At 42.4% G+C, this 27,413-nt stretch overlaps 3 protein-coding genes across 6 annotated transcripts; 2 read left to right on the top strand and 1 right to left on the bottom strand.

The window, feature by feature from the left end:
* The first annotated feature begins 7,966 nt into the window (after window positions 1–7,966).
* On the top strand, window positions 7,967–11,682 carry LOC123189537 (uncharacterized). Of its 3 annotated transcripts, XR_006495883.1 has the most exons (4): window positions 7,967–8,927; window positions 9,054–9,132; window positions 10,656–10,728; window positions 11,310–11,682. XR_006495883.1 is itself a non-coding variant. In XM_044601975.1 (3 exons), exons 1-3 carry the CDS (start codon window positions 8,154–8,156, stop codon window positions 11,314–11,316), a joined length of 849 nt encoding a protein of 282 aa, XP_044457910.1. In that variant the 5' UTR covers window positions 7,970–8,153; the 3' UTR covers window positions 11,317–11,682. The 3 variants fall into 3 exon arrangements, 2 of the variants coding, with proteins under 2 accessions (XP_044457910.1, XP_044457911.1); XM_044601975.1 differs by lacking the exon at window positions 9,054–9,132 and having other exon boundaries at window positions 7,970–8,927; window positions 10,661–10,728; XM_044601976.1 differs by lacking the exon at window positions 9,054–9,132 and having other exon boundaries at window positions 8,000–8,927.
* A 459-nt stretch (window positions 11,683–12,141) lies between these two features.
* On the top strand, window positions 12,142–15,337 carry LOC123189536 (isocitrate dehydrogenase [NAD] regulatory subunit 1, mitochondrial). Of its 2 annotated transcripts, none has more exons than XM_044601974.1 (4): window positions 12,142–12,808; window positions 13,961–14,188; window positions 14,294–14,372; window positions 14,663–15,337. In XM_044601974.1, the coding sequence occupies exons 1-4, from the start codon at window positions 12,287–12,289 to the stop codon at window positions 14,935–14,937; spliced, it is 1,104 nt and encodes a 367-aa protein (XP_044457909.1). In that variant the 5' UTR covers window positions 12,142–12,286; the 3' UTR covers window positions 14,938–15,337. The 2 variants fall into 2 exon arrangements, with proteins under 2 accessions (XP_044457909.1, XP_044457907.1); XM_044601972.1 differs by having other exon boundaries at window positions 12,145–12,808; window positions 13,949–14,188.
* A 1,166-nt stretch (window positions 15,338–16,503) lies between these two features.
* On the bottom strand, window positions 16,504–22,069 carry LOC123189535 (pachytene checkpoint protein 2 homolog). Its single transcript, XM_044601971.1, has 14 exons — window positions 21,764–22,069; window positions 21,577–21,640; window positions 20,665–20,771; window positions 20,510–20,577; window positions 20,027–20,130; window positions 19,841–19,945; window positions 19,177–19,266; window positions 19,026–19,101; window positions 18,716–18,785; window positions 18,195–18,265; window positions 18,022–18,112; window positions 17,378–17,505; window positions 17,049–17,174; window positions 16,504–16,932 (listed from the first exon to the last, which is right to left on the bottom strand). The coding sequence occupies exons 1-14, from the start codon at window positions 21,948–21,950 to the stop codon at window positions 16,792–16,794; spliced, it is 1,428 nt and encodes a 475-aa protein (XP_044457906.1). The 5' UTR covers window positions 21,951–22,069; the 3' UTR covers window positions 16,504–16,791.
* Window positions 22,070–27,413: the final 5,344 nt, after the last annotated feature.

Genomic DNA, 27,413 nt, shown 5'->3' with positions numbered 1-27,413 from the left:
TTACGTATGATTGGTTATCTTTGCAAGTCTCTTCGAATTATCAGTTTGGTTTGGCCTACTAGATTGATTTTTCTTGCCATGGGAGAAGTGCTTAGCTTTGGGTTCGATCTTGCGGTGTCCTTTCCCAGTGACAGAAGGGGCAGCAAGGCACGTATTGTATTGTTGCCATCGAGGATAACAAGATGGGGTTTTTATCATATTTCATGAAACTATCCCTCTACATCATGTCATCTTGCTTAAGGCGTTACTTTGTTTTTAACTTAATACTCTAGATGCATGCTGGATAGCAGTCGATGAGTGGAGTAATAGTAGTAGATGCAGGCAGGAGTCGGTCTACTTGTCTCGAACGTGATGCCTATATACATGATCATACCTAGATATTCTCATAACTATGCTCAATTTTGTCAATTGCTCAACAGTAATTTGTTCACCCACCGTAGAATACTTATGCTCTTGAGAGAAGCCACTAGTGAAACCTATGCCCCCCGGGTCTCTTTCTCATCATATCAATCTCCATCACTTTATTATTGCTTTGCTTTTTTACTTTGCCTTTTACTTTTCACTTTGCATCTCTATACCAAAAATACCAAAAATATTATTTATCATCTCTATCAGATCTCACTTTCGTAAGTGACCGTGAAGGGATTGACAACCCCTAAGCGCGTTGGTTGCGTTGAGCTATTGTTTTTGTGTAGTTACGAGGGACTCGCGCGTAGCCTCCTACTGGGTTGATACCTTGGTTCTCAAAAACTGAGGGAAATACTTACGCTACTTTGTTGCATCATCCTCTCCTCTTCGGGGAAATCCAACGCAGTGCTCAAGACATAGCAAGAAGAATTTCTGGCGCCGTTGCCGGGGAGTCTGCGCAAAATTCAACATACCAAGTACCCATCACAATCCCTATCTCCCGCATTACATTATTCGCCATTTGCCTCTCGTTTTTCTCTCCCCCACTTCACCCTTGTCGTTTTATTCGCCCTCTCTCTCTCTCTATCCTCCCTCTCTATTTGCCTCTTTTGCCCGTTTCTTGTTTGTCGTATGGTTGCAATAGTTGTTTATTTATTACTAAACAGAGAACCTAAGATCTATGGATCCTCATCCACTTGCTAATCTTTTTAAGAGATCCAATTATGATGAACCAATTGCTAGTGAGTTTTGTGCACTAGATTATCTTTATGAAGTTTTGCTTGAAATTCGTGAATCTGAAAAGTGTGATGAATTACTTTATGAAGCGATTCACGATAAATCTTTGAATAAAAAGCATGATTGCAATGATTTTACTATAAATTCTCTTGATGTCAATTGTGCTAATAATATGCAAAACCCTAAGCTTGGGGATGCTAGTTTTGCTATGTCTACTACTTGTTGTAATGATCATGATTGAGGTGATTGTTCTTATGATATTGAAAATTTATTTAAGCCCCATGATGAATATGAGATTGATAATAGTGTTTGCAATCTTATTGAAAGTGGGTTTGGAAAGGTCATGACTTTAGTTAATGTTAATCCCACTATTTTGGAAGAGTGTCAACTTTGCATGCATATGGATCGTGTTGAAAATATTTTGTGTGATAGCTATTTTGTTGAATTTGCTTATGATCCCTCATGCAATTATTATGAGAGAGGAAAATATGGTGGTAGAAATTTTCATGTTACTAAATTACCTCTTGTTATGTTGAGATTGCTATTGTTTCTTTCCGCTTCCTTGCATATGCTAGTTTTTGCTTGCCTTGACAATTTGTTTGCCTATAAAATGCATATGCATAGGAAGTATGTTAGACTTAGATGTGTTTGTCACTTGTTTTATGATGCTCTCTGTGTGCTTCAATTCTTGTCTTTCATGTGAGCATCATTAAAATTATCAATGCCTAGCTTTAAGGATTTAAAGAAAAGTGCTTGTTGGGAGACAACCCAATATTTATCCTTCCTGTTATTCAATAAATAATTTATTTAACCTCTGTTTTGGTTGTGTTTTTGTGTGTTTAATTAGTGTTTCTGCCAAGTAGAACCGTTGGGAAGACTTGGGGAAAGTCTTGTTGAACTTGCTGTAAAAAACAGAAACTTTAGCGCTCACGAGAACTGCTGTAATTTTTATTTGGAGAGTGCTATTTAGGTAATTCTTTTTGCAGATGATTAAAAGATAAATTCCTCACGTCCAGCAATTTATTTTAGAATTTTTGGGGTTCCAGATCTTGCGCTAGCTACAGATTACTACAGACTGTTCTGTTTTTGACAGATTCTGTTTTTTGTGTGTTGTTTGCTTATTTTGATGAATCTATAGCTAGTAAAATAGTTTACAAACCATAGAGAAGTTGGAATACAGTAGGTTTAACACCAATATAAATAAATAATGAGTTCATTACAGTACCTTGAAGTGGTCTTTTGTTTTCTTTCGCTAACGAAGCTCGCGAGATTTTCTACTTTAAGTTTTGTGGTGTGAAGTTTTCAAGTTTTGGGTAAAGATTTGATGGATTATGGAACAAGGAGTGGCAAGAGCCTAATATTTGGGATTCCCATGGCACCCCCAAGATAATCTAAGGACACCTAAAAGCCAAAGCTTGGGGATGCCCCGGAAGGCATCCCCTCTTTCATCTATTTCTATCGGTAACTTTACTTGGAGCTATATTTTTATTCACCACATGATATGTGTTTTGCTTGGAGTGTCTTTTATGATTTGAGTCTTTTCTTGTTAGTCTACCACAATCATCCTTGCTATACACACCTTTTGAGAGAGCCATACATAATTTGGAATTTGATAGAATACTCTATGTGCTTCACTTATATCTTTTGAGCTCTATAGTTTTACTCTAGTGCTTCACTTATATCTTTTGAGTTTTATAGGTTTGCTCTAGTGCTTCACTTATATCTTTTAGAGCATGGTGGTGGATTTGTTTTATAGAAACTATTGATCTCTCATGCTTCACTTAGATTATTTTGAGAGTCTTAATAGCATGGTAATTTGCTTAATAATAATATGCTTGGTATTCAAGATTTGTAAAACTTTCTTTTGAGTGCGTTGAATACTAAGAAAAAAATTGATGCTTGATAATTGTTTTGAGATATGAGGATGGTGATATTAGAGTCATGCTAGTTGAGTAGTTGTGAATTTTAGAAATGTTTCTGTTAAAGTTTGTGATTCTCGTAGCATGCACATATGGTGAACCGTTATGTGATGAAGTCAGAGCATGATTTATTTATTGATTGTCTTCCTTATGGGTGGTGGTCGGGGACGAGCGATGGTCTTTTCCTACCAATCTATCCCCCTAGGAGCATGCGCGTAATACTTTGCTTTGATAACTTCTAGATTTTTGCAATTAAGTATACGGGTTCTTTTTGACTAATGTTGAGTCCATGGATTATACGCACTTTCCTTCCTTCCACCATTCCTAGCCTCTCTAATACCGCGCACTTTTCGCCGGTATCATACACCCACCAAATACCTTCCTCAAAACAGCCACCATACCTACCTATCATGGCATTTCCATAGCCATTCCGAGATATATTGACATGCAACTTTCCACCGTTCCGTTCATTATGACACGCTCCATCATTGTCATATTGCTAGCATGATCATGTACTTGACATCGTATTTGTGGCAAAGCCACCGTTCATAATTCTTTCATACATGTCACTCTTGATTCATTGCATATCCCGGTACACCGCCGGGGGCATTCATATAGAGTCATATTTTGTTCTAAGTATTGAGTTGTAATTGTTGAGTTGTAAGAAAAATAAAAAGTGTGATGATCATCATTTTTAGAGCATAGTCTCAAGTGAGGAAAGGATGATGGAGACTATGATTCCCCCACAAGTCGGGATGAGACTCCGGACGAAAAAAAGAGGCCATAAAAAAAGAGAAGGCCAAAACAAAAAAAATGAGAGAAAAAGAGAGAAGGGACAATGTTACTATCCTTTTACCACACTTGTGCTTCAAAGTAGCACCATGATCTTCATGATAGAGGGTCTCTCATTCTGTCACTTTCATATACTAGTGGGAATTTTTCATTATAGAACTTGGCTTGTATATTCCACTGTTCAAGATATCTTCCGATATGCCGATAAATCGGCCGATTTATCTCTTACCGTTGTCAGACCAATAAGATAAATCAGCCGATAAATCAGCCGATATGGCGATAAATCGGCCGATATGCCGATAAATTGGCCGATTTACCTCTTATCATGGGTCGACCGATAAGTTCCCGATAAGCGATATCCCCAACATTGGTATGTTCCAATGATGGGCTTCCTCAAAATGCCCTAGGTATTCGTGAGCAAGCGAGTTGGATGCACACCCACTTAGTTTCTTTTGTTGAGCTTTCATATACTTATAGCTCTAGTGCATCCGTTGCATGGCAATCCCTACTCACTCACATTGATATCTATTGATGGGCATCTCCATAGCTCGTTGATATGTCTAGTTGATGTGAGACTATCTTCCCCTCTTTCTTGTCTTCTCCACAACCACCATTCTATTCCACATATAGTGTTGTATCCATGGCTCACGCTCATGTATTGCATGAAGATCGAAAATGTTTTGAAAATGTCAAAAGTATGAAACAATTGCTTGGCTTGTCATCGGGGTTGTGCATGATTTAAATACTTTGTGTGGTGAAGATAGAGCATAGCCAGACTATATGATTTTGTAGGGATAGCTTTCTTTGGCCATGTTATTTTGAGAAGACATAATTGCTTTGTTAGTATGCTTGAAGTATTATTATTTTTATGTCAACATGAACTTTTGTCTTGAATCTTTTAAATATGAATATTCATACCACAGTTAAGAAGATTTACATTGAAATTATGCCAAGTAGCACTTCGCATCAAAAATTCTGTTTTTGTCATTTACCTACTCGAGGACGAGCAGGAATTAAGCTTGGGGATGCTTGATACGTCTCCAACGTATCTATAAATTTTGATTGCTCCATGCTATATTACCTGCTATTTTGAACTATATTGGGCTTTATTTTCCACTTTTATATTATTTTTGGGACTAACCTATTAACCGGAGGCCCAGCCCAGAATTGTTGTTTTTTGCCTATTTCAGTGTTTCGGAGAAACAAAATATCAAATGGAGTCCAAACAGAATGAAACCTTCGGGAACACGATTTTCTCATCAGATAAGACCCAGGAGACTTGGACCCTCTGTCAAGAAAGCCACGAGGCGATCACGAGGGTGGAGGACGCGCCCCCTGCCTCGTGGGCCCCTCAAAGCTCCACCGACGTACTCCTTCCTCCTATATATACCTATGTACCCCCAAACGATCAGATACGGAGCAAAAAAACCTAATTCCACCGCCGTAACTTTCTGTATCCACGAGATCCCATCTTGGGGCTTGTTCCGGAGCTCCGCCGGAAGGGGCATCGATCACGGAGGGCTTCTACATCATCATCCAAGCCCCTCTGATGAAGTGTGAGTAGTTTACTTCAGACCTACGGGTCCATAGTTAGTAGTTAGATGACTTCTTCTGTCTTTTTGGATCTCAATACAATGTTCTCCCCCTCTCTCGTGGAGATCTATTCAATGTAATCTTCTTTTTGCGGTGTGTTTGTTGAGACCGATGAATTGTGGGTTTATGATCCAGTCTATCTATGAATAATATTTGAATCTTTTATGAATTCTTTTATGTATGATTGATTATATTTGCAAGTCTCTTCGAATTATCAGTTTGGTTTGGCCTACTAGATTGATTTTTCTTGCCATGGGAGAAGTGCTTAGCTTTGGGTTCGATCTTGCGGTGTCCTTTCCCAGTGATAGAAGGGGCAGCAAGGCATGTATTGTATTGTTGCCATCGAGGATAACAAGATGGGGTTTTATCATAGTGCATGAAACTATCCCTCTACATCATGTCATCTTGCTTAAGGCGTTACTTTGTGTTTAACTTAATACTCTAGATGCATGCTGGATAGCAGTCGATGAGTGGAGTAATAGTAGTAGATGCAGGCAGGAGTCGGTCTACTTGTCTCAGACGTGATGCCTATATACATGATCATACCTAGATATTCTCATAACTATACTCAATTCTATCAATTGCTCAACAATAATTTGTTCACCCACCGTAGAATACTTATGCTCTTGAGAGAAGCCACTAGTGAAACCTATGGCCCCCGGGTCTCTTTCTCATCATATCAATCTCCATCACTTTATTATTGCTTTGCTTTTTTACTTTGCCTTTTACTTTTCACTTTGCATCTCTATACCAAAAATACCAAAAATATTATTTATCATCTCTATCAGATCTCACTTTCATAAGTGACCGTGAAGGGATTGACAACCCCTAAGCGCGTTGGTTGCATTGAGCTATTGTTTTTGTGTAGGTACGAGGGACTCGCGCGTAGCCTCCTACTGAATTGATACCTTGGTTCTCAAAAACTGAGGGAAATACTTACACTACTTTGCTACATCATCCTCTCCTCTTCGGAGAAATCCAACGCAGTGCTCAAGAGGTAGCAGCTGCCAGCCCCAGACAAACACTACAGAGACGTGACCACGTATGGGAAAAACCGGGCAGAGGGAGAGTTAAGATTAATGTGGATGCATCGTTTTGCATAGAAAATATGAACGGAGCTACAGGTGCTGTAGCTAGAGACGGTCATGGTGAGTTCATAGGTGCAGCATCATGCTTTATACCGCAGGTTCAGAGTGTGGAATCAGCAGAAATTGCTGCGATTAGGAATGGGCTGTACCTGGCTGCCAAACTTGGATGTAGTTCAGTAATCATTGAGTCCGATAGTCTGAATGCTATTGAAGCTATCAACCAAGGAGATTACTTGGGCCCGGATGCAGCAACTGTTGCAGAATATAAGGCGCTTGAGGTTGACTTATCAAAATTGGATGTGGTTCACTGCTTCCGTGAAGCCAATGGTGTTGTTGATATGCTTGCGAAAAACTCCCTCTGTAATAGCTCATCTGGGTACTGGGATGGTCCCATACCAGACTTTATTTCTCATCTAGTTGTACATGATCTTACCATTATATGAGGAATAAAGTTATTTACCCGTCAAAAAAAAGTCCCATGCCTATTCTCTTCTGAATTCCCAATCTCACAATTAAACAATAGATTTAAAGCCTCACATCTCTTCAATTCCCATTCCCTAAATCTAATTACCCCCAACCAAACACGTTGTGGGAGTAGGAGTCAGTCCCATGACTATTGCCTTATAAACTTTCAATCAACCAAATACTTCCTCCATTCCTTTATGTAAGGTGTATTATTTCTGGCACGATGACCAAGGCACATAACTATACACATATTAGAACGAAATTAACCTTGGCAAAATCATTGATTAGCGGCAACTAAATCATTAGGCAAAGAAAGTAAGAGATAAACACAATCAGAAGATCTTTTCCTCTTTACAAGAAGAGATGCATGCAATCAGAGAAGAGATACTTTTTTTTTGAAAGGCTAACAATGAAATTATGAAGAATTAAAAGAAATGAACATTACATTGTGAAATTTTATCAACAAACAACATAAAAATGAAGGAAGTAATAGATTTAAAGTCTCGTACCCTTTAATTATCGGTCGTAATTCTAATTACCCCAATCAAACACACTGCAAATACACGCTCCTAAGACTGGCCATAGTGGGACTAACATCACTAGTAACATCACACTTTTTAAGATAATTTTGTTTATGTGGCACATATTTAATGATGAGAGAGATGATGGTGGTAACTTAACTAGTTACTGTAACATCACATATATCAAGACAATATGAGTCTATAGGCTAATAAATGAACCATAACATGACAACACACATATGTTACTACTTACTGTGGAGATAGTAACATAGCCTGTAAGGGCATGTACAATGGTGCTATCTTAGGAGTGCCATCTAGGATAAATAATGAGGTGGAGGAGAGATAACTCATAAGAGAAGGCTTGCTTGTCTTCTCTTATTTAAGATAAGACAAGAGATGATCTCTTAGCACAATATGTCTCACCATATTTTTAGGAACTGATAGTTATTGAAGATAAGGCTAAGAAATGACCCATTGTAGATAGTTTTTTTTGTCATCTCTAAATTAAATGTAAAACTTAAGATAAAATTATCTTATGAACCATTGTACATGGCTTTAAGTTACTCCCCATTGTAACTAGTCTAAGGCCGAAGCAGCCCCCGAACGGCCAAACCCCTGGTCGCAGTCCAGAAATGGCCGCCGCCGCGAAGCTCTCCGTCTCCAGCCAGGCCTTCGCGGCGCTCCTCGACTGCTGCGGGACCGCCGCCGGGGACTGCGACGGGCTACTCTTTGGCCGTGCCGCCCGCCCCACGGCTCCCCCTTCCTTCTCCGACGACGACGACTCCGGCGCCACCTCCTCCGCCCCAACCCTATCCATCTGTATCACCGGCCACGCCTCGCTCGCCCGACCCTCCTCCCTCTCCGACGCCCTCGGCCGCTTCCAGCCCTACTCCCCCGCCCGCCCAGCCACCGTGGGCTTCTTCTCCTCCCGCCGCAGCGCGGCGCGCCGCCCCTCCATGCGCGAGGTCGCCGTCGCCCGCTCCCTGTCTAAATCATTGGCCCTCACCCACCCCCTCGTGTTTCTGCTCGTAGCCCCCTCCGCCTCCTCCAACCTCTCCATCCACTCGTTCGACTACCGCGCCTTCCTCCTCGTGGATTCCCGCCTCTTCCCCACCTCCCTCCAGGTGGTCAACGTGGGCCCTGGTTTCCGGGGCCAATACCACACCTTCGCGGCGGAGTCGCCAATGCCGTGGCTGCCGCGTCCGCCGGCAAAGGGCTTCAGCATCGGAGACCAGAAGGCGATGGAGGGGATGATGGATGCGTTCGGGCTGGGAAGGGTGGAGGCCTTGGTGGCCTCGGCCACGGGGCAAGCAACCGAGGTGGAGGAGATGTATTCTGGGATGCTAAGGAGGCTGGAGAGGCTTGCTCGGGAGGCGGAGGGGGGCAAGAAGCTGGTGCGCCGTCAGGTGCTAATTTGTTGAATGCTTTGCTTCATATGTTTCTGTAAAATTGATTTGTTTGCGTGCGTGGAAAAATGCATTGCTTTGGTTGTGCGTCGGTTATTGGACTGACATGAAACGACATTTTGCAAGGGAACCAATACTGTGCACATATTTGAGTCAGAATCCAAGGAATTTTGGCATTTTAGTTGACACACTGGATATAACTTAGGTTTGATCCTGAAGACTTGACTCCCCTTTAAATGCTAATAAGGTAGAGTTTCATACGAAATACTTACCAGATAAAAAGGTTAAACCGTTCTCTGTAGTGCATGCTGATTCGAACAGCAGGGCCAACTACTAATACCAACTTCTTTTCGCGTGATTTATTTTTCCATGTTTAAATCAGATCTTATTCATTAGAGAAAACCCTTGCTTCTTATTAAGTTAAGTGCTTATAAATTGTGTGAACAATGTAGCATTTGTTTGTTCAAAAAACGCTGCATGGGTATGTAATATGCTTGCATTGCATATCCATGCCCGTGTGTGCAATTGTGCATGTACAGGACATAGAGTGTCAGTTCATCTTATTGCAGCATTTATAGATTTTACTACGTTTTCTTTAATCTGCACATGTCATCTCTTTCTTCTACAAAATTTGCATTCTTGCTAGCATCTGTCAGAATCTCGTGAGGGCTGAGCTGCAAAATGTGAAAATGGTAGAGTGGGACCTCATAAGCGAGTTGGAGAAGTAGCTAATACGTCATTCTACGTACGTCCTTTTGGAGAGCTCATTTCAAGAGCATTTCGATGTCTTGTGTTATAAATGTGACAATTCGAGCTATCAAATGTCAAAACAAAGTGGTAGTTTGCTTTTTCTGGATGATTAGTTGGTAACACTTTGAGCAGTTACATGTACAAGCTGTGCTATTGTGTGAGTTTAAGTGTTGACCTATAGCTATAGGAAAGTATCGTGCAATGTACAGTTGCAACTACACTACTGAAGTGTGCATTAATCTTGTACTTCATCTGTCCGGGTTTATTAGGCCCCCTCTTATTTTCAATCAAAGTTTGACCATAGGTTTAACTGATAAAATGTACACTATATTTCATAAAAAGTTATACCGTGGGAAATCTCTTTCGAATACAAATCCAACAGTATACTTTTTGTATGGTATACATCATATTTGTTAGTCAATTGACCCAAATTACGAGGGCCACTAAACCCGGGCGGAGGGAGTACTTGTACTAATTGCCATTTTTATTGCTGACTGAAATGGTTATATCCGTCATGTATGTCATGTGAGGGTTGATTAGAGATTAGTAGTTAATATTCTAGTAGTTTATGTTGTGTGCATGTTGCTGGATAAGCTATGTGAGGTTGGACCATTGATGCTGTTGATCTTTGCTAGTGTATAGGTTTATTGGTTCACATGTGTTCACATGTTGCTGAAGTTCAGTTTGTTTGAATGTGATATCGAAAATCTTTATCCATGTAGCTTTGCTGAAAGGGAGCATCCAGACATGAACTAGAATTAGACATTTATGTTGAGTCTTCAATATCGTTTACAGATTCAGGTTTTAACATGTCTTCAGATTTAACCGGATGCATGCTATTGTTATTATTTGCTGCTCCTGTTTCTACCAGTTCATTCCTTCATCATCAGTTTTGCAAGGTTTATCTTTAGATACGTTACTGACATTAGCCAACTATTTTGTTCACCATGTCTGTGCTGATGTTTTTTTTTTTTGTAGGAAAGGAAGAACATATTGGAAAGGAGAAAAATTGCTGGGTTGGAGTAAGGGCAGAGATCTTGTTCTCGGCAAGGTAAACCTGACTTACCTATTAGCACTTTGTTTTATACGTGTAACTTCCTTCTATCCTGGATCATTCTGGTATTTGGCTACTCATTTGTTTTGCATCCTTACTTGACATCTCCCTATTCCTTCACTTTGGTTGGTTGAACCTGAATGGTTCTACGGCATCACCTGATAAATTCTTATCTTCTATATGTATGTTATTTATTTGCTTTCACGTGTGTGTTGGGCTAACACACTGGAGTAAGGATCTTGCTTTCCATGTACTCTCAACCGCTAGTGAATAATTATTATTGTTCTTAGGGAGCAGTATTTGATTATATAAGGTTGCATCTTAAGTGTCCACTTATTTTTCGCTGTGTGGTGGTATAATAACCATATAATGCATGTTATCTGTGATCCTCAATGAGAATGCCCTGAACCTGAATTTTAGTCTTCACATTCACTCTCCAACACATAGCAGATTGTAAGGCTTGATTTGAATATTAGTGGTGACCCGTGTTTGTGATTAGCCAGGATCGTGATGTGTTGTGATGGCACGTTTCCATTACTTGAAGCTTGTTATGACGTTCTTTTCGTCTTGTTTTGCAGCGTGTAGAGGTTCTGTAAGAGAGGTCGCAAGATTTGAAGCCGGGATCCTTGAACTGTATCTTGAGTTGAAGTGCCTGCCTATTTCCTCCTCTTTTTGGCTGGATGCTTTCTGGACTTCCAAACCAGTATCGCATGTTTGTTCTTTTGAACAGAAGATTCAGGGGTTCAAAGGATGCGGAGACTAGGATAGTAACTGTGAAACCAGTTCTTTTTTTCATGCATGCGAATGTGAGACGTGGCATCATTTCGCCACCGCCCCTGGATAGCTGAATGCGTTAGTGTTCCATGTTATGCGGTTAAGCAGATTCAAGTCCAGTCTGGATTTGCCATTCTAGTATGCTTTTATATGCAAAATGGAGCTGTACTTGGTGCCTGGTTACCGGGTCAGCGTTCGTCGAGCCATGCTTAAAGTAGCATGATGGCCCTCTTTAATATAATATCGTATGCGAAATGCTCTGCTTGAATTAACAATATACATGTGCCAAAGTAAGAAAGAAAGAAAAAACTTGGCTGATGTGATAGTTTTTCTTTTGAGAAACCTGATGTACGTTTGTTTGATCGCTCGCTTGCATGAGGTCGCTGGGTTCCAAGTTCCATTCGTCTGAACGTTTCACTATCAGCAATTCTAAAAAAAAAAACGTTTCTCTATCAGCACGATACGATTGCACGTATTTCTGTGCACCGACATTGTCGACCATTTTCTCAACCGAAAACAATATCCGTGTCTCCTTGATGGTGATGGGCCCGCATGCCAGAGACGTGTCTCTCATTCTTGCGGACGAGGCTTTAAAGGTTCGCAAATACCCAACAATTCCAAGGTCCGAACCGCAAAACGGCTCAAGTAGCACCCATCTCCACCGTCCCTTTCTCCTCCCTCTGCCCCGGTCTCCTCCCTCCTTTCCGGGTCGCCCGCGCTCCGCCTACCGGATCGCAATTCCGCATCGCCCCGCCGCAGCCGCAGCCCCAGCCAGCCCCCGATGGCGCGGCGATCCGCCCCGCTCCTCCGCCGCCTGGTCTCCTCCGCGCCGCCCCTCCCGGGCCACGGCGGCGGCGCGCGCCGCACGGTGACCTACATGCCCCGCCCGGGCGACGGCACCCCGCGTCCCGTCACGCTCATCCCGGGCGACGGCATCGGGCCCCTCGTCACCGGCGCCGTCGAGCAGGTCATGGAGGCGATGCACGCGCCCGTCTACTTCGAGTCCTACGACGTCCACGGCGACATGCCCGCCGTGCCCCCCGCCGTCATCGAGTCCATCCGCCGCAACAAGGTCTGCCTCAAGGGCGGCCTCGCCACCCCCGTCGGCGGGGGCGTCTCCTCCCTCAACATGCAGCTCCGCAAGGAGCTCGACCTCTTCGCCTCCCTCGTCAACTGCGCCAACGTCCCCGGCCTGCCCACCAGGCACCAGAACGTCGACATCGTCGTCATCAGGGAGAACACCGAGGGCGAGTACTCGGGCCTCGAGCACGAGGTCGTCCCGGGGGTCGTCGAGAGCCTCAAGGTATGCCTGATCGTTCGCTCCCTGTTGTTTGTTTAGAGGATTCATCTTGATTCCTTCACATGTTCATTGGTTGGCGAATGATGTGCCTTGTGAGGTAGCATATAACTGTTAGATTTGCATATCGTAGCTAGTTAGTACATGGTTAAGAGGAAAGTTTTCCATTGCAAAGCTGCAACTGTCAGAGTAGATATATGATTTGTCTGTGATGAACTGATGCTGTCGGTTAGTTATCAATCACAATACGTGTAAAATTGAGTTATCTGAATTTGTGACCAGGATGATGTAGATTGCTAGGATGCTTTTATAAATGTACTGTTTACTTGATAGTTTATATGATCATTGCAGTCATTCATGCCTCATAATGTTGAAATTGCGGGTAGATCCGTGTAAAATTGCCAAATGTGGAGTCAAATCCTCAGTCTGATTCTGGCAAGAATTGTGCTCCAGTGATTGGCATGTGCTCTGCTTGTCCAAACTTGTGGTGTAGCTTAGCACGTTTATAGAAACCAATTTAATTGAATTATTGGGTCGGTGTTTACCAGGTAAATGATTTGGCGGTGTTGACTGTATTTGAGTAATTTCCTTATTTTCCTCGTTTATTGAGAAATTGCGATATTCATTTAACATTATGCATTTGCGCTTGACTTGGCGGCAAAACTCATTGCTGAATTTACAAATAGTGTAATCAGTAAAAAACTCTGTAGCCTTATGTAGAATAATACACTGTCATTATTTTGATCAAACCATGACGTGACATGCTGTGAGGTTGGTATCATGGATTCTGGATGTATTTATCCCAGGAAATAGTAGCCAATAGTTACTGCCGTCCCAAATAAACAGATGGGTGAACTTGACGTCTATATCAACAGAACATGAATATCATGACGTTAGCTTCGTTTCCATTATTTTCAAATAGACCAAGATACACCGAAAATTTGCCCTGTATATGTTCACAATATTCATCATATATGTGTTTATTTTCTTGCATTTATGTTTCCTTGCAAGCCTATTATCAGTTCTATCTTAAATGACGTGAGTTTGCTTGCTCAAAACATTATCGATGAAAGCAATTGCTCGACTTATGCTTTCCTTTTAAGTCTGTTTTGTTGCCTTTTTGTTACTCTTACTGATTGGGTTTAGGTCATCACGAAGTTTTGCTCTGAGAGGATTGCCAAATATGCCTTCGAGTATGCTTACCTTAACTACCGGAAGAAAGTCACGGCAGTGCATAAAGCAAACATCATGAAACTTGCTGATGGTTTGTTCTTGGAGTCTTGCCGTGAGATTGCCGCTAAATATCCAAGTATTGAGTATAACGAAATTATTGTTGACAACTGCTGCATGCAACTTGTTTCAAGGCCTGAGCAATTTGATGTTATGGTATGTATCTAATTATCCTGGTATTCTCAGATGCTCCTATTAAGTAAACCGTTCCTTGGGGTTACTGCAGATTTTCTAACTTCTATCTTTCCATTCTTTTGATAGGTTACGCCTAACCTTTACGGCAATTTGGTTGCCAACACAGCTGCAGGTCTTGTTGGAGGAACAGGTGTCATGCCAGGAGGTAAGATTTCAGCATACTTTGTTTCTGCGGTCACTTCATACTACGAATGGTTAATTGGATTAACTTGGTCAATTGCAAGAAATGCTGGTCAACACTTCCTTCCTGGTATTATTGAATACTTTTCTGGGGGCCGACTAGTGTGACATGCCTAGTGTGTTGTAGACTTGTAGTCGCACATGATTTTGACACCGCCTTTTTTTGTCTATATGAACTACATATAGGTTTATTCTTGTAAGCCAACATAAGTTTGAGGTTCATATTGATCCATGGATGCTGCATTTGTGTTGCAGGTAATGTGGGTCAGGATCATGCCATCTTCGAGCAAGGTGCTTCTGCAGGAAATGTGGGAAATGACAATCTTGTAGAGCAGCAGAAAGCAAACCCTGTCGCCCTGCTCCTGTCGTCCGCTATGATGTTGAGGCATTTGCAGTTCCCGTCGTTCGCTGACCGTCTGGAAACTGCGGTGAAGCGGGTCATTGCAGAGGGCAAGTACAGGACAAAGGATCTGGGCGGCACCAGCACCACCCAGGAAGTTACTGATGCAGTGATCGCTAATCTGGATTAGATACCTGATGCACGCCTGAAGAATCGATTCTTTTGGAGGACTGGTTTACAGGTCCCAACTTTTGAGTGCTATTTTTTCCGTACAGCGTTAGATCGGCAATTATATATTTCAGAAATAATTGAGAAACCCACGAGGATTATTCTTCCCATGATACTTTGTAGCAAGGCAAAACACCTTGTGTTGCAGAGGGGGTAGCTGGCTACCTTCAATTTAAACGGCATGCATTGAAAGTTTATTCTCAGTTCTTATTCGTGGTTATCACTCCCATGTAACCGGAATCCGGTCCTCTTTTCTTTGGAAAGGGAATCTGGTCTTCTGAATTGCTATGCATGTCACTGTCAGATTTTGTATGGTACTCGAGCTATAGCTCCCAAATCCTGTCCCCCTGTTACTTCACTTTTGCCTCTTTCTCCTCTATATTATACACAAACTATATAAATTCTACAGCAATAGTTTGAACATAATTTGGTAATATTCATCAGTCATAATTCAAAATCAAAAGCATGGTAGTCATCAAACAAAATACATGTGAAATAGTTCAGCTGTTTGAAGATATTTCAAAGAAAACTACATTGTGACATGGTGGTTGCATATATGCTCTGCTAGATCATTATCTAAGTTGCACGCTTGGCAGGAACGGAGCTAGAATCATGATTCAACACTTAATTATTTTTTAATAAAATCATTATATAAATTTTAAAAAATAATTATATGATGTAGTTATTTGAGCGGTCTTTTCACATGTATAACTCGGGAATAACTAAATCGAAACACACCAGCCGTTCCATGCCCTTTAGTTGTGTCACACTATTCAATTTTGTCACTAGAAGTTTGATCTACTACTCGACACCGTTATCGTTCAGTGTTCAGGGGCAAGCATCCCCAGCTCTTTATCCTGTAACGTAGTATGAGCTGTATGACCCAACCAGACCAGCACAGGTGAAATCCGGGGTTCTAACCTGAAGATGGCCTGTGCGCCTGCAAATTTTATATAAACATTGTCATGACTCTTATTTCCTTCATGTACATTCACTCCCTGTAGCTTTACGCACGCCATCAAGTTGCCAAGAGTCGCAGTTTATGGTCTGAGTCTTTTGATTTGTATCTCTCCTTATTTTCTTTGGCTGGATGCTCGAATTGATAGGAGCAACTGTTGGTTAATGACTTGACGGTTCAATCAGGGATGTTATAATGACTCTTGCTGTTTTGGAATCACTGAAGCTTAGCTGCGGTGTTGAGACTTTACCCTAGCTTCTGCAGTCTGCACTAACCTCCCTTGGCACCAGTAGAGAAGAATAAACTCTCTTGGATATTCCCATCACAGGAATGCGCGGTCATGTACCTTGGCACTCGTTTCAGCTTTCTGCGCGCGACTGAAGAGAGTAAGCCTGAAGGGCTGAGGCCAAGCCAAACAGTCCAGCCAACTTTGATTTACATCCTGCACATAACATGCAAAACCAGAACAACAGAAACAAAGCTAATAAGGTACACAAACGCTATCCTTTTCAAGTTCCAATGACCAGAAACAGATCTGATCAAGTCACCGAAGTATGTATGGCACTCATGTAGGTAAATCCCCGCAAAAGAGAAACTTCATGTATGTAGGTAGTAATGCGGCGTCCCTCGAGGTGTAGTGCATCCCACCGTAACAATTTACAGGAGAACCAAAAGTAATGCAACAGCAACGGCACCTATATCCTGGACTTCCTACTTCTCTAGACCTAGAAATGGAATGGATTTGCTTGTATCTCAGAACAACAGACTTCGAATTAGCTCAAACTATGCATCATATCAGTGGCAAGGTACTCGTATCCAACCGTTAACCATTTGCTCCTCCAAGCAATACGCGAGGAATCATCCGCGTGATTCCAAGAGCTCTCTTCGCGCGGTCTGTATCAGCGTGTGCATGAAAGAAGCAGCGTCACAGCACGAAGGGTTGGGAACAGAAGCGTGTGCCAGGAAAGGAAGTTTTCTCAATGATCTTCCGCTCAATCCCTGTGGGAGAATGGAAAAAAGATCACCACCATTATCAGCCTGTTGGTGTTGATTACAGCAGATCACTTAATCTACAGCAATAAAAAGGTAAGGCAACTGTAAACTTCATCACTTACGTCGCACAGTTCTGCGCCTTCATGCAGTAATTTGGAGAGATGAAGTGTATGGGGTTCTGCAGCCTCAGGACAGTGCAACTTCTCTTTCAGGGTTGAATAGCTCAGAATGCAAGGCAAATCACCACCCTGTATTTGGAGAGGAATAATCCTTTAAAGATTGCAAGAAAGCTGGAAATTCTATACAGCAGTTCAAACAAATAAATTCTTTGAGGTCCCAAATACAGGTTTGCTCAGAAAAAGTGCCCCATGTGCAAAGCAGTTCCAAGCAACCTTCACAGTGATACAGCGGTGGTATTACAGCAACCAAGTTGGCAAAAAGGAACAAATACCTGAGGATATGTAAGAATTCCTACTCGGAAGAGTTCATCTATGCATGATCTCAAAATCTCATAGCGTGCTTGAAGAGTAGGGGGTCCGACGTATGCCTTGATGTCTGCCCTGTCAACAAATGCAATATCTGCAAACCACATACGAGTTAGAATTTATTGATTTTAGGACTCAATGCATGTCTACACGATGTTTAAGAAGGCTACAGGCTGTTCTCCTTAACAGCCATCGAAAATAGAATGAATGTCTGCAATTACGCAATTTTATTAGCCCAAGAGACATCAGTACTGAGCACAGTTGATATCTCATTGTCGATGGCAACAAGATTATCTAAATTTAAATGTATCAATAATGTAGCATTAGTTACTTCAGAAAAGTAGGAAAAGTGATGTTATAAACATAGACAGCTCCACGGACATAAACATGCTTATTATGCAATTGATCTTTCCCTCACTGCAGTGATTCACTTGACCAACTAAAACACATACTAAATGTCCAAATTTGTCCAGATGTTGATCATATACAGCACCGTTGTTCCAAACGCGCAGATAATCATGCAAAAAATGTGGCAACTATGCACACAAAATGGCATGATGGGCCATTCAGGTCATAAAAGGAAAAAACTCAAAAGGCGAAAAATCAATACCGATAGCTGTGGTGATATTTGATGTCGTCAAAATGATAACATTTGGCCAAGCCTTCAGTTTGTCCATTTGTGTTAGCAAGGCATTTACCACCTGAACATTAGAGTGAAAGAAGACAGTGTAAACATTACCTGATAAAAGGTGTATGGCAAAGGAAAACTGCTGAAAACTTTACCCTAATGGAGTCTGAAGGCTCAGAACCAGATATGGCAGCCTGTCTGGCAGCAGCAAGGCTTTCAACTTCATCTGCAATATCACGTGTTAAAATGCATAAACGCCATAGATAACATTAAGGGTTCAAATACAGCATGCTGCAAATCAAATTTATCTAAAATGAGGTTTAGTTAAAATTCTATAGGAGTGCCACAATGCATTTTGCTAGTCTGCAACTAGGAGATAATGCCTAGGGAATTAAATTGTGTTGATTTCGATTTTAAAAACATTTACGATCTATGTTATCTCTATTCACATAAAGGACAAAATCATTTGCTATCTTACTTATCCACCCACATGTCATGTAGCTCAATGGGGTTCATTATTCATTAGTATTGAGGCATTTCTTTAAGTAAAAAACGCAATGGAATGAGGAGTCCGTTTAACAACACATAGATAAGATGAACAAGGCATGGATTGAGCTAGTCAGATCATACGGAGATTGACCATCTAGTCATTTCACCAGTTTTGTCATGAACATACCGATCAATACAAATACCAGGTTGCTTTCTTCCTCCACCATCTCCTGAATCTTCTGGAAAAGTTTAGCTACCTAAAAAGGACAAATTATAGCATGTACATTGTAAGGCAGAAATGAAGATATATCCAATGGACAATTTTAGTGGGCTAAACTAACTACATACTACAAAATGTATCATATGATGGTGAATTTTCCACATCATGCAAAATGGTGCAAAAACATAGCAAAACTCAATTACCACGAGCTAATGATGTGATTTCAGCATGAACGTATACATGATAATATTATTGATATAAACACAAAAAGCCATACCAGTTTCCCACTTTCAGAAAACCACTTGCTGAACAATGAATGGGCATTGACTTCAATTAGTTGGCACATAGAATACCTGGTGAAAAAGAGACCGTAATTAATAACACATTATTTATTAAAACACTAGTCATGAATATCATTAAGCAAGAACCTTGAATTGAAGCGAATAGAAAGCTTCTGAGCTAGTGCTTTACATAATGAAGTCTTTCCTGTTCCAGGTGGACCATGTAAAAGTACAATCCTGCAATTGTATGTAAAAAAGCACATGAACAATACAAAACAAAATAAATTATATATTCCTAGAGAATAATTTATATAACTGAAAGTGCACATTTGCATGGGTTTCAGCTCTAGCCTACCAACTTGTTTGGGACTAAAGGCTTTGTTGTTGTTGTTGTAGTTACGCATTTGCATGGGTATTAAAAGGTAAGTAGTTCAGTTTCACGAAGTTCAGGCTTTTGCATCCAATGAGTATCCCTTGACAATTAAGCTGCAATTCTTTTTTGCAGTATTTTGCACATTCATCTTGATTAACTATCCCAACAAACAATATCCACCAATAGACTCAAGGAAGAAGTGAAGAACTGAAGAAGAGGAAGGAGACAGTGGTCCACTGTCCAGATACAATTTCAGGAAGTACTCATGAACGTCATTTAAAGGTTTCAGAAGCTAACTGCAAACCCAACTACACAAAAAGGTGCCCTAAAGTTCCATGGCAGTAATGACCAGCTTTATTGTGGAAAGTAAAACCAAAATATGCCACTTCTGATGACATGTGAAGCCTCCAAGTGCTTAACGATGTGAAAGATGCTTACCTGTTCCATGAAACAAGGCATGGGTCTACACCTCTTTCAGTAAATAGCAAAGCACTAGCAGCATATCTCAGCAACCTCTGCTTGAGACCCACTTCATATAGTAAGCTGCAAGCACATACGACATCATCAACAGAATAAAAAACACAGAAATTGTAACTGGTAAAGGATAATGAGATCAAACCAAACCTTTCCCACAATCCATCAAATTCTTTGGCAGGTAGAGCCCACTCATTGAAGCTAGAGAGTGTGTCGTCTTCACTTGGTTCTTCACCTGGACCATCCTCACTCAACTGCAAGATAACTAGATCAGCTTGAGCCTTGAGGCGATGATGAATTTGAACCAAATGTTCACTTAGAACATGACATGAAGTAATATATCTCTTGGAAAGAGGTCAGTAGTCTAATTTAGAAAATCACTCCGGTTGTTTCAAGAGAAAACAAATGTGAAATTTTAAGTGAAAAGAACAAAACACCAGTACCTCAGCAGCATTACAAAGATATCTTATGATGTGAAGATGAAACAATTCCAACAGTCAATTGTCAAAGAAGAAAGATAGCCGGCAATAGCATGTAAACATACCCAAAGACCATCCGTGTTTTAAAAGGAACTAGAAGAGATTTAGCAACAAAGATTTAAGTGATTTAGGCAGAAAACATTTAGATGCATACCTGGAATACATGAACGACAGGTTTGACTTGCCAAAACAACAGGATTTTGTGGTTCTCAATCAACTCATCTACATGAAAAGCGGGCATTCAGGAAGAGGTACATAGATAACTGAGATCAAGAAAGCACACTTTCCAGCCTAAGTGAAACATCATACCAGTGTCACATATTTGGATCCTTTTGACATGTTCAAGAAGAAAAGAATTGTCTGGAGGTATCTGAACAGGACCATCGACATAGCTTAAACTTCGAGATTCTAACATCCTGATAAGAGAACAACTTGTAAATGTTAAGTATGAGCAATAACAAGCAGTAATGTCCTGCAAGAGAAGATAACTGTGCAAGTTCAATATATATGCTATGAGCTTAAACCAAGAAGCTGTCTACAAGAAACTCTGTCAATTCCATGGCCTCAGATCTGATTAGCACTTTAATATGAAAGAAACAATGATAAGATTTCTGGAATTGATTTGGTGAGTTATCCGGCCTCTCAATAAGCAATGATGAAGATTGGCTTATGTCTGTTTCCAGTGATCTTTTCTGAACAGAACACTACAGATGATATGATTTTTTAACTTCATTTACAGCTTTCTCCATCATTTGTGCAAGCAAATGGTGAACAGTCATTTTTTAAATGATCAGCTTATATCCATGTTACACAGCAGAAATCCCCACCTAATTGCTAATCTGTTGTAAAACTTAAAAGTTATCTGGTATTTTGCTCTAAAATATTAATCACCCTGCAAACCCTAATTGCCTATTACAAACAATTTAGTATTCCTAACTTTGCTAGTTGCCACGTCAATATCCGATATGCTGCATCATCAGCGATTATCTTTACCAAACATGTCTGTTATTTCCTACTGCAACATACTCAGCAAACTCCACTGCTAAATCACAGGATGATTGTTGACCACGTTCCCTAGAATCATGGCACATTTTCACTTTTCCAGTGCCAAACTACATCTAATCCAACCCGCATTTAGCAACTCATTCATCCACGTGTCATCAAGCATCCAAATAACAGTAAAATATGCTCGAAACAAAGTGTAACCCGAACAGCACCGACCTCTCGACCGCCGTTCGGACGTCCTCGGCGCGAGCCGTACTCGTGGCGTGCAGCAACACCTCAACTGCAAGCGCAAAAGGAAAAAAACAATCAACGCCGGGGAAACCAAATCGGGCATTCGCAGAGCACGGTTTAGTCATGCGCCGCCAGGGCGAGGCCAGAAATGCGCGGGCGTCGCGGCGCCTACCTGAGACGAGGACCTTGTCGTCTGGCGGGGTGGGCGCGACTACGGCCTCCGCCGTCGGCTGCGGCGAGGACGAGACCGCGGGAGGGGTGGCGGCGGCTGCGGGCTCCAGGGGTGGGCTGGAGGGGAAGGCGGGCGGGGCGGGATGAGAAGGGTGGGGGTCGAAGGAGATCTCCATGGGAGCGCTCATGGTGGCCAGGCTCCGCGAGGGAGCGGAATGGAGAAGGTTCTAGGGTTTTGGGTTTGGGGAGGGGAGGGGAAGGCGGAGCCGTGGAGGAATAGGAGATTTTTTTGGGGGAAGGAGGCTGTGAGAGGATTTGGGTTTCCCGCGCTTGGGGTACCTTAAGGCCTCTTTGGATTGAAGGCATAGGAATATTGGAGGATTCCAATCCATTGGATTTTTTTCTAATGAAGTCCTTTGGATTAAAGGAACCACACCTCCAAAATTCCTATAGATGCATTCCTACACCTCAATCCTATAGGAATTTCAACATCCACTATAACCACTTTTTTACACTGATTCGCGTAGGATCGAGGCACTTTTCCTGTGTTTTTCCTGTATTCCATCCAAATGACCATTCTTGTAGTTTTTCTCTATTTTGTAATCCTCTGTTTTGCACCTACAATCCCGTCAAATTCATGTGTTTTTTGAATTCCTTTGTTTTCTAATCCTGTGATCCAAAGAAGCGGTCAGGAGATGGGCTTCCATTTAACTTCCAATGATTTTTTCTGTAAGCTCCGGGTGGGTTTAGCGACCTGGATGGGCTCAATGGGCACCCATGTTTTTGACCAAATCCTTATCGACCCAGCAGCATGCATATGTGGTCTTTCCTATGGTTGCTCAAAAAAAAAAGTGGTCTTTCCTATTCGACACTCTCTGTGTTAAATAGAGAAAAATCACTAGTTAAGAGTTAACCCTAGCAAAGGTCACTCCCTACCTTCTTACTCCCTCCGTTCGAAATTACTTGTCGCAGAAATGGATGTATCTAGATGTATTTTAGTTCTAGATACATTCATATCCGAGACAAGTAATTCCGAACGGAGGGAGTAGGTTCTTGCTGTGTCGCTTGTTATAACTTGGAAGTTTTTCCTTTTTTAGATTTGTTCATTTTAAAAAAATTATCTTCTAAACTGTTTTCACTATTGGATTTCTCATGTCGAGATCTTCAAAACTACTCCCTCCGTATCATAATGTAAAATGTTTTTGACACTATACTAGTACAAAAAACGTCTTATATTAATGGACGGATGGAGTAGATCCCATGTTAATAGTTATATCACAAAATGAGAGAGAGAAAAAAAATCAGAAACCCCAAAAAGAAATGAAAAAAGAAGAAAAAAAACAGAAACTGAAAAAGGAAAAAGGAAAAAAACAACAAAGCCTAGAAGCACTGTAGGGTTTTCAATTGTTCTTTTGGTGTGATTTTCCTTTTTATTCATGGGAAGCACGGTTGTGCTTTTCCCTTTTCGAGAAGCACAATTATGCTTATCATAAAAGCGAAATGTTATGCTTTCGACGGAAGCAAATATATGCTTCCACGAGCTCGCGGAGGTAAATTTGTGCCTCCATAAGAAGCACAATCGTGCTTCCTGAATAAGGGAAGGTCAAAAAAATCTAAAACCCGAAAATGCGTACAGAAAAATAAAAAACATAAATCCATATGAAGTGCCCAGCACGCGTCATGTGGCGACGGCTGGGCGCACCACTTGGTACGCTCTCGTGCCAAAAAAGTGACCCTTGCGGAAACCCCACAGGGGGTAACCCTTAGTTAGTTGCTCCCTAGAATTGAGTCGGTTCAGTAGTGGGTTTCAAGTTGTTCATTCGTGCAACATTGTCCCAAACCCTATTTAGCACCTTCTCTGATTGTTACAATGCATTTGACAAACCAGCGTACAACCCCTCTCCAGCTTGCGCTCGACCCATTTATTTAATTCCTCTCTTTCGTGACAACAATTTTGTTTCATTCCCGCAATGCACGGCCGCTCGTGAATGGGCCAACCCACATAAAGCGGTCGTTCCGTGTTTTTTCTGAATCGTTCCCAACCAATTTTGTGAAGCTTCTAGTAGATTCCAGCCAGTTTTAGGAAGCTTCTAGAAGCTTTTGACCGTTTTTTGGGTTTTGTATTTAGGTTCTTTTGCCCTTTTAGCAAACTATTTTTTTAAATGTGTGAACTTTCTTTAATTTGTAAATTTTTGAAAATCCGTGAACTTTTTCAAATACAAAATAAAAAAAATCCACAAATACTTTTTTGAGTGCGTGACTTTTTTCAAATTCTTGAACTTTTTTCAAAACCATATTTTTTTTTCAAATCCCTCAAAACTTTCTTGAACTCAGTTATGAGTTCTCATTTGTAAATTTTTTGTTAAATGCAGATAATATGGACAAGTTTCTTCTGAAAAGAAAGGTATCATCACAATGCTCCATAAGGCATGAATTGGGAGGAGGAGATTCAATATGATCCAAAAAAGAGGAAATTGTAAACATTATCATACAAATTTGAAATATCTGGTAAGAAGAGAGTACCTGGTTAATGGACCTTGTTAGCCAAGAGATATCAATCTTTCATGTTCAAGCTTTAGGGTTAAGAGGAGAAGGTTCAATCTTGAATGGTTTGATGATTATGGGAGCTCGCTTTAATACGACAAGTATAATTTGAGTTACAACAAAGTTAGAGGACAAGGTGTTGGGGAACGTAGTAAAAATTCAAAATTTTCCAACGTGTCACCAAGATCAATCTAGGAGATGCTAGCAACGAGAGAGAGAGAGGGAGTGCATCTTCATACCATTGAAGATCGCTAAGCAAAAGCGTTACAAGAACGCGGTTGATGGAGTCGTACTCGCGGCGATTCAAATCGCGGAATATCCAATCAAGCGCCGAATGGACGGCGCCTCCACATTCAACACATGTACAACCCGGGACGTCTCCTCCTTCTTGATCCAGCAAGGGGAGAGGAGAAGTTGAGGGACAACTCCAGCAGCACGACGACATGGGGGTGGAGGAGCTCGTGGTTCTCCGGCAGGGCTTCCCCAAGCACTATGGAAGAGGAGGAGGAGTTGGAGAGGGGGAGAGGGTTGCGTCACGGGAAGGGTGCGGCTGCCCTCCCACCCTCTCACTATATATAGGGGGAAGGGGAGAAGGGGGAGGCGCCCTAGGGTTTCCCCTAGGGGGCGGCGGCTAGGGCAGATTGGATCTCCCTAGGGAAACCCTAGGGAGACTTGCCCCCCAAGCCAAGTAGGTGGAGGCTTGCCTCCCAAGCCAGGTGGAGGCGCCCCACCTTCCCAAGTAACATGGGAAAGGGTGTGGGGGGCGCACAGCCCCTTCGAGCATCTCCAGCCGCGCCCCCAACAGGCCCCCCAGGCCACTTTTTCGGCGCCGGCGCCAAAAAACACCCCAGTCGCGCCCCCAGGACGCCGAAAATCGCCGGCTCGGACCTTTTTTCCGCCCGGCGGTCACAGGCCGAGCCCGGCGCACTGGGGGGCAATTGGGGGCTCCGGTGGAAGGGAAAAGCGTGGCTGGCCCACACAGTCAGGGGAAAAGTCAAGGTTTTCTTCCCCGACTCGCCTCCCACCCCCCGCGCCCTCGGCCGCCACTAGCTATATCTCGGCGCCTCCCGCCGCCCTTCACTGCTAGATAGCCATTCCCCGCCAGAAAAATAGCAGAGCTTCGCCGCGGCAGCCCCTCCAACAGCAGTTGGGCGTTTCCGACAGCCGTTTCCGGCCACGGAGGGGCAGTTTAGCGGCGGGTACATGCCCACCAGGCGCAAGGTGTTCGGCGATTTGCCTGCCTCGGCGATGGACTCGGATGACGAGGAAGCGATCGCCACGCTACTGGAGGAGGAAGCCGAGGCCGACGTCCAGGAAGAAGAGCATCTCATGGTGCTCGCCGCCCTCGCCCAGCTGCTGGCGAGCAATGAAAAGTCGCGGCGAGGTGGCTCGGTGCCGGGGCGGGTGAAAGCAAAGAATCGACATCGTCTCGAAGGCTACTGCATGCTCTACTCTGACTACTTCGCCGATGCTCCACTTCACGGCGAGAAAACATTTCGGCGCCATTATCGGATAAGCCGAAAGCTCTTCCTCAGGATTGTGAATTCCATCCGGGAGTTCGAAAACTACTTCAAGTGCAAGATGGATTGCACCGACGCCCTTGGATTCACTTCCATCCAGAAGTGCACGACAGTGATGTCTACTACACAACCTTCTTCTTGTAGACGTTGTTGGGCCTCCAAGTGCAGAGGTTTATAGGACAGTAGCAAATTTCCCTCAAATGGATGACCTAAGGTTTATCAATCCATAGGAGGCGTAGGATGAAGATGGTCTCTCTCAAGCAACCCTGCAACCAAATAACAAATAGTCTCTTGTGTCCCCAACACACCCAATACAATGATAAATTGTATAGGTGCACTAGTTCGGCGAAGAGATGGTGATACAAGTGGTATATGGATAATAGATAAAGGTTTTTGTAATCTGAAAATATAAAACAGCAAGGTAACTAATGATAAAAGTGAGCGTAAACGGTATTGCAATGCTAGGAAACAAGGCCTAGGGTTCATACTTTTACTAGTGCAAGTTCCCTCAACAATAATAGCATAATTGGATCACATAACTATCCCTCAACATGCAACAAAGAGTCACTCCGAAGTCACTAATAGCGGAGAACAAACGAAGAGATTATGGTAGGGTATGAAACCACCTCAAAGTTATTCTTTCCAATCAATCCGTTGGGCTATTCCTATAAGTGTCACAAACAGCCCTAGAGTTCGTACTAGAATAACACCTTAAGACACAAATCAACCAAAACCCTAATTTCACCTAGATACTCCAATGTCACCTCAAGTATCCGTGGGTATGGTTATATGATATGCATCACACAATCTCAGATTCATCTATTCCACCAACACAAAGGACCTCAAAAAGTGCCCCAAAGTTCTACCGGAGAATCACGACGAAAACATGTGCCAACCCCTATGCATAGGTTCATGGGCGGAACCCGCAAGTTGATCACCAAAACATACATCAAGTGAATCACGTGGTATCCCATTGTCACCACAGATACGCACGGCAAGACATACATCAAGTGTTCTCAAATCTTTAAAGACTCAATCCGATAAGATAACTTCAAAGGGGAAACTCAATCCATTACAAGAGAGTAGAGGGGGGAGAAAACATCATAGGATCCAACTATAATAGCAAAGCTCGCGATACATCAAGATCGTACTACCTCAAGAACATGAGAGAGAGAGATCAAACACATAGCTACTGGTACATACCCTCAGCCCCGAGGGAGAACTACTCCCTCCTCGTCATGGAGAGCACCGGGATGATGAAGATGGCCACCGGAGAGGGATTGCCCCCTTCGACAGGGTGCCGGAACGGGTTTAGATTGGCTTTCGGTGGCTACGGATGCTTCTGGCGGCGGAACTCCCGATCTATTGTGCTCTCGGATGTTTTTAGGGTATATGGAGGGTCACGAGGGGCCCACGAGGGTGAAGGGCGCGCCCCCCTACTTCGTGGCCTCCTCGAAGCTTCCCTTACGTGGACTCCAAGTCTCCCGGGTTGCTTTTCTTTCAAAAATAAGTTCCGTGAAGTTTCAGGTCAATTGGACTCCATTCGATTTTCCTTTTCTGCGATACTCTAAAACAAGGAAAAAACAG

Source organism: Triticum aestivum, chromosome 2A, assembly GCF_018294505.1.
Source record: "Triticum aestivum cultivar Chinese Spring chromosome 2A, IWGSC CS RefSeq v2.1, whole genome shotgun sequence".
NCBI classification, from domain to species: Eukaryota; Viridiplantae; Streptophyta; class Magnoliopsida; order Poales; family Poaceae; genus Triticum; species Triticum aestivum.
This window is presented reverse-complemented; position numbering and strand designations above follow the sequence as displayed.

Coding starts and splice junctions, on each gene's coding strand:
- LOC123189537 (XM_044601975.1), top strand. CDS start 8,154: ATGGCCGCCGCCGCGAAGCTCTCCGTCTCCAGCCAGGCCTTCGCGGCG. Junction 8,928..10,660: donor AGAAGCTGGTGCGCCGTCAG/GTGCTAATTTGT, acceptor TTTGTAGGAAAG/GAAGAACATATTGGAAAGGA.
- LOC123189536 (XM_044601972.1), top strand. CDS start 12,287: ATGGCGCGGCGATCCGCCCCGCTCCTCCGCCGCCTGGTCTCCTCCGCG. Junction 14,189..14,293: donor CTGAGCAATTTGATGTTATG/GTATGTATCTAA, acceptor TTCTTTTGATAG/GTTACGCCTAACCTTTACGG. Junction 14,373..14,662: donor AACAGGTGTCATGCCAGGAG/GTAAGATTTCAG, acceptor TTTGTGTTGCAG/GTAATGTGGGTCAGGATCAT.
- LOC123189535 (XM_044601971.1), bottom strand. CDS start 21,950: ATGAGCGCTCCCATGGAGATCTCCTTCGACCCCCACCCTTCTCATCCC. Junction 21,641..21,763: donor CGACAAGGTCCTCGTCTCAG/GTAGGCGCCGCG, acceptor TTGCGCTTGCAG/TTGAGGTGTTGCTGCACGCC. Junction 18,266..18,715: donor CCTGGTATTTGTATTGATCG/GTATGTTCATGA, acceptor GTGATATTGCAG/ATGAAGTTGAAAGCCTTGCT.